General features: G+C 37.3%; 1 protein-coding gene across 1 annotated transcript in view; it reads right to left on the reverse strand.

Moving 5' to 3' along the window:
* Positions 1–4,729: 4,729 nt before the first annotated feature.
* The window catches only part of LOC103511231, a 1,463-nt gene continuing 162 nt past the window's right edge, over positions 4,730–6,030 (reverse strand). Inside the window, exons 1-2 of the mRNA XM_008475950.3 lie at positions 6,004–6,030; positions 4,730–5,733 (exon numbers count right to left, since the gene is read on the reverse strand). The exon at positions 6,004–6,030 is cut by the window's right edge and continues 162 nt beyond it. Of these exons, the coding sequence (XP_008474172.1) occupies positions 5,431–5,733; positions 6,004–6,030 (330 nt within the window). The 3' untranslated portion in view covers positions 4,730–5,430. The remainder of the gene's footprint in view (positions 5,734–6,003) is intronic.

Genomic DNA, 6,030 nt, shown 5'->3' on the forward strand with positions numbered 1-6,030 from the left:
CTATTATTTTCTCTTCTATTCCCTTTCCTTCTTTCCTTCTTTCCTTCGGTGACTTCTCTTACCCATCAGTCTTCCTTTCACATATCATTTGTCCTGGATTTCAATCCTGATGTATCCCGCATTTCCTGCCTGTCATTTATTGTTCCCTTGTCAGAGGAAACAAGATGGAAATCGACAAGCCAGGGCCGAATACAGGGGGGGGTATTTCCGGTCCCACTGACCCGGCGGGGTTGGGGCTGCGTTCTTCAAGAGGGGCCATGAAAAGTCTGTACAGGCACTATCACGCCTGCTAAGTTGAACGAATTCCTCTATTTCTCCAATAGGGGGGAAATGAGCCTCAGAAGAGGGTTTCCCAAAAGAAAACAGACCTATAAATTGTTGCAAGGCCGATTGTTGTGGGCCGGGGCCAAGGAGACCATAATCGGCCCTGCTACAATCACAATCTTTTCGCTACTCGCTCCTCTCTCTTCCTCGCTACACTCGCTACGTCGCTACTCATCTATTTATCTACTTATCTTCCGCTACTCAATTTCTGTCACGCGCTTTTCTTTATCCTTTCAAATCTATTATTTTCTTCTTCTTCTTCTTCAAATCTATTCTTGTTCTGCTTCTTCTTCTTCTTCTTCTTCTTCTTCTTCTTCTTCTTCTTCTTCTTCTTCAAATCTATTCTTGTTATTAGCTTTGAGATATTCGCTTCAGTTTTTTTTTTTGCCTTCACCTTCTTGCAATCTGTCTATTTTTTTTTTTTTTTTTTTTTTTTTTTTTTTTTTTTTTTCCCCTCGTATGCTTTCAATCAACCCTTCGGTTGGGTTTGGAAGAGCTCACTAAGTGAGAAACCTTCCATTAAAGCCTAAAATGGCTTTGGACTGACATTTTTGGTTTTGGACTACAAAAGTTTTACGTGTGCGGATGCCCTTCACACTCAACATTTGCTATTTCTTTAGCAAGAGAAATTCATTCAGTCCTCTTTCATTCAGTCCTTTTTTTTACTTTTTTGATACAGGGAACTGTATCTGCCAAAGGTCTTATCGTCCCGAAATCGAACAGAGAAGGAAGAGGAATTAAGGTGCGTAGATAACGGCATAGCGTGGTACCTTATTTTCAAAATTTCCCGCTGTATTGATTTCACCCATGACCCCATTCGAGATTTCGCGTGTTGTACCAGCTTTCTCTTGAAAAGTAGGGGAAATGAAGGGGAACATAAACAAAAAATCTATTGTTTATTTTTTCTCTTTTAAAAAAAAGAAGAGATAGAAGAAGGATACTGATAAGGAAGGACAAAGAGGAGGAGGAGAAGGGAAAGGAAAGGGGAAGGGGGAAATAGGGGATTAGAGGGTAGGGGATAGGAAGAGAAAGCAGAGAGAGAGAGAGAGAGAGAGAGAGAGAGAGAAGAAAAATAGAAACAGCACTTTTCTCATATAACTGAAAAAAAAAAAAAAAAATGCTGAGATAAGCAAAAGTTGCATTCTGTTTCTGTTTTTATGGAATTGCAGAAAGGAGAGAGAGAGAGAGAGGAAATGGAGGAAGGAAAAAAAAGGAAAAGAGAGGACGGAGAGAAAAGGATGTACGGCGAGAGGAAAGAGAAAGAAAGAGAGGAACAGATAAAAAAAAGGGAGGTAGAAATATGAGAAGAAGAGAGAGAGAGAGAGAGAGAGAAGGGAAAGATTTGAACGTATTCACGAGTGGGGGTGGTGGATCAAACAGAGAGAGAGAGGGGGGAGGGAGTAAGTAGGGGAACGTATAGGAAAGGAGGGGTAAGAAAGAAGGAGGGAAAAAGGTGAATATTTATTTTTTTTTGCTCGTTGCAAAGGTCAAAGGGTTCTAATACTAGGAATCGCTGTGTAAAAACGGAAATCCCCAGGAAGAAGAAGAAGAAGAAGGAGAAGAAGAAGAAGAAGAAGAAGAAGAAGGAGAAGAAGAAGAAGAAGAAGAAGGAGAAGAAGAAGGAGAAGGAGAAAAAGAAGAAGAAGGAGAAGGAGGAGAAGAAGAAGGAGAAGAAGAAGGAGAAGGAGAAGAAGAAGAAGAGGGAGAGACATTTTCTCGCTCTTTAGTGCTGAGGAGGTCTCAAAATTGCGGAATCGAAAACGAAAATCATCAGATCTGTTCAGGATGAATTACGCCCCTGGCGGGATGCGAGCCTGCACTTGCACCTACAAATTAACAAGACAGTTTTGTGTTAGTTTGTAAATTTGATCACCAACAGATCTTATTTTGAAAATCTATTTATAATATCAATACAGACAAAGAAAGCTGGAGACAAGAGATTTCCTCTCTCTCTCCCTCCTTCCCTCCCTTCTCTCTCTCTCTCTCTGTCTCCTTTCTCTCATCCCTCTCTCTTTTTCCCTCCCTCTCCCTCTCTCCCTACTACTTTCTTTCTCCTTCCAAATCTATTGTCCCAATCTCTCTTGTTGTTTATTTTCAAACTAATTGGCAATAGAAAGAAAATAAGAGCAGAAGAAAGGAAATTATTTTGTTTTGTTTGGATTCCCCCTCCCACCTTCTTCTCTCCCTCTTTCTCCTTCTCTTCATTGTTTTTCTCATTCTCCTCCTTCTCCTTTGACCTCTCTTCTTTTCCCTTTCCTTTTCCTACTTCTTTCTGTCTACCTTCTTCTTCTTCTATACTCTTTCGCCTTAATCTCCTTCACTTCCTTCTTTTCCTCTCCTTCTCCTCTTTTCTTTTTCATTTCTCTTCCCCTTATCTTTCTCCTCCTCTCTCTCCTCCTCCTTTTTCCCTTTTCTCGTCCTTTTATTTTCCTTCTCCCTCTTTTGACCAATTTCTTCCTCTCCTCTTTCTTCCCTTCTCTCTCTTTCTCTCCCTCCTCTTCCCCTCTTTCTTATTATTCCCTCCTTGTTCTCCCTTCCTCCTCTCCCTTTTTCTCAAATTCAATTAAACTAATAAAGTGAGACAGAGCGAAGAATAAATTTCAGTTTGTGTCTCTTTTTATTCAAACAAAGACGGAAAAAAACCTATTGTTTCTTTTCTTCTCCTATTGACACTCTCTCTTTCTCTCTCTCTCTCTCTCTCTCTCTCTCTCTCTCTCTCTCCCTCTCAAATTTTTCTGTCGATATTGCCTTCAATTTATAAAGTTACTTTGTCCCTGAATCCAATTATATTTTATTAAATTTAAATTTCCGGGCAAAATATGATTTTGAAAATTTTTCTGTTGACATTGCCTTCAATTTATAAAGTTACTTTGTCCCTGAATCCAATTATATTTTATTAAATTTAAATTTCCGGGCAGAATATGATTTTGATTAAGAAAAAAAACCCTTGATGTGCATTTATTTTGGATTGTGGTTTGGTCGATTTTTACTTTCTATTGCCCTTATTTTTTCCTCATCTCTAACTTTCTTGCCCCATATTTTCTTCCTCTCTGGTAACGGGTTTCGTTTAAATTGAATTTATTTTTTATAGTACACATGATCGGGAATTTTTAGGAATTTGTACCTTATGTTTACAGACGGGCGAACGAAAAACATGTTGAAACTAAAAAGCCTTAATAAATAAAAATAGATTTTGTAAAAGAAAAAAAGCTGAAATGGTAGGACGTAGGTAAATAAATTCTATCTTGCCAGTTGGAATCTCGAAAAGTAGTTTGAAGGATCATCTGACATTGAAACCCAAGCCTTGGAGTTCACTGACTTGACAGTTAATAAATATGAATGTGTTATCTTTTGTTCGTATCTATTTCGTTGTTCTTTTACTTTGCTTCTTCTTTCTCCTTCTGCTTCTTTCTCTTCTTCTTCAAATCTGTTACCACCACCACCAATAGGAGAAGCGCCAAAAATGGATAATTCATATCGATTGGTGATTTGTGCTTCAAATAGGTCCCACTAATGATTCATATTGAAATTCGGTCCCAAAAATAAAATTTCGAAACATCCATGTTCACCCCTGGAGGCCATCGGGGCCGAAATTCTAAATTTTATTTTTGGGTCTGAATTTCAATATGATCCATTAGTGGGACCTATTTGAAGCACAAAACACCAATCGATATGAATTTTCCAATTTGGGTGCTTCCCCTATTGGCAGAAGAACACGAAATATGGAAAATTAAATAGGCCATAACTCCGGCCCTGGTTGTCGGATCGAGCTGAATCTTGTACCAAACTACTACGTTCTTTAAAACCTTTGATATGCTGTATCACAAGTAGGGGGTTCTTATTATAGATTTTAAAGTTGGGCCCCCTGGGGCCAACCCTGGCTCTGACCTAAATTTTGCAACTACTTTAAAAAATGGTATTTGAATAGATAAAACACTACCCTAAAATCCAGCTTCTCATCTTTAGCCGTTCAAAAAATATTCAGGGATCCCCGAACTTTATAAACATTCTGTATACCAATGCGGTCCTCTCTCTCTCTCTCTCTCTCTTTCTCTCTGTCCCTCTTTCCCTATTTTCTTTCTCTCTTTTAGTTTCTTTCTCTCTCTCTCTCTCTCTCTCTCTCTCTGTTTCGCAAGAAGTACTCTCTCCAAATTGAATTTGCCAAGTCAACCAAAACCTGAATTCTATGACTGTAACTCGTCACCTGTCTTAAGTACTTTGTATACTACAGTCAATTTATGAAACTACCCCTTGGTTTAAAACTTCAAAGCAGTTTCACATTAGGACAAGGCAAAATGAAAAGAAAGCGTAGTTTTTCTCTTAAATATTTCAAATTGTATTTTTCAAAGGTTTATTTTTTATTGTTACCATTTTATACGCATTTTAAACACTTTTTTGTTTGTGATTTTCCTATTTTTTATACCTATTGCAGAGAGGTTTTATGGTCAAGCGTTTGATTAGCAAAATGATATTTTATGTATGAAAACAATTTTACAAATGAATTAATTTTTAAAATAAATATTAAAATTTTGATGAATGTCATTATTATTATTATTTTATACATCCGAGTTTTTGGCTTTCCAACAAAGTTTCATTAGGTTTTAGGTTGTAGTAACTTAACAGTTTTACATGATTGGCATCATAAAGACCACGGCTCGATTTGGACTCGAACCACCAACTTTCAGATCCAAAGGTCACCGTTCAAACCGCTACACCACTAAGGTGTTATTTAACAAGCCTTACAGACTTTTCCTGTTCGATTCCCGCCCGGGGCTGATTTTATCCTAAACAGATAAGGTTGTTCTCGGAACGGCTGACTTTCTCTTATTCTGTCTTCCTTCTCCCATCGCTCTAGGAACAATAAAACCTTAGCCGTTACAATACCCTCTATCAAAATCTCTTAAAAATCTTTCCCTAATCTGTTTTCAACAGAGTTAAATTTAATAAGGTCACTCTTGATTTAGAACTTTGATAAATATCTAGAGAATATCGCATTTGATTAATGCAAGTTTACTATTGTAATTAATAAAAAAAGTACCTAATTAATGATGTCATTTTTTCGGTACTTAGCAATCACATCCGTCCTTCTGATACAGCATGTCCATGTCACTTATCAAAATAATTGATAATATCCCGAGTTGACTTGAACGAATGGGTTTTCTTGAACAAGCTTGAAGATTTGATGTTTGTTTTATTGGTTAAATTATTGCTTGTCAGGTATTTCAAAGTCCGCTGATTTGCACCTGTGGTTTGCAGTAAATGACTTGGTTTAGACTGAAGCGGCTTCAATGAATCACTACTGTTGATTGATTTGGTTTGAAGCACCTTTGCTGAATTACTACTGCTGGTATGTTTTAGACTAGATGACTCTTCTGAGGAATTTGTAGAGCCCAGAAGTACTGTTGGTTTCTGGAAACAAGATAGTAAAGAACGTCATGTTACATCAATCTTTGCTGAGGAAAGAAATCACACTTGATGAAGTCTTTTTGTTACCTAAGGGGTTTAGTGAACTGTAGAACTTGCTCAAAAAATCTCTGTTCCACAATCCCCACAGGTCTGATCAGACCCAAACTATAATTGAAAAATTAACTTCAAGTGTTGAATATTTTTACCAAAACTTCAACAAAATCGGAATAACTAGAAGATCAACAATTTTTATAATCTCAATTTTGAACTTACTTTATTTAAAGCTAGAACATTGGTAAT

This window comes from Diaphorina citri, unplaced genomic scaffold (assembly GCF_000475195.1).
Source record: "Diaphorina citri unplaced genomic scaffold, Diaci psyllid genome assembly version 1.1 scaffold690, whole genome shotgun sequence".
In the NCBI taxonomy this organism is placed as follows: domain Eukaryota; kingdom Metazoa; phylum Arthropoda; class Insecta; order Hemiptera; family Psyllidae; genus Diaphorina; species Diaphorina citri.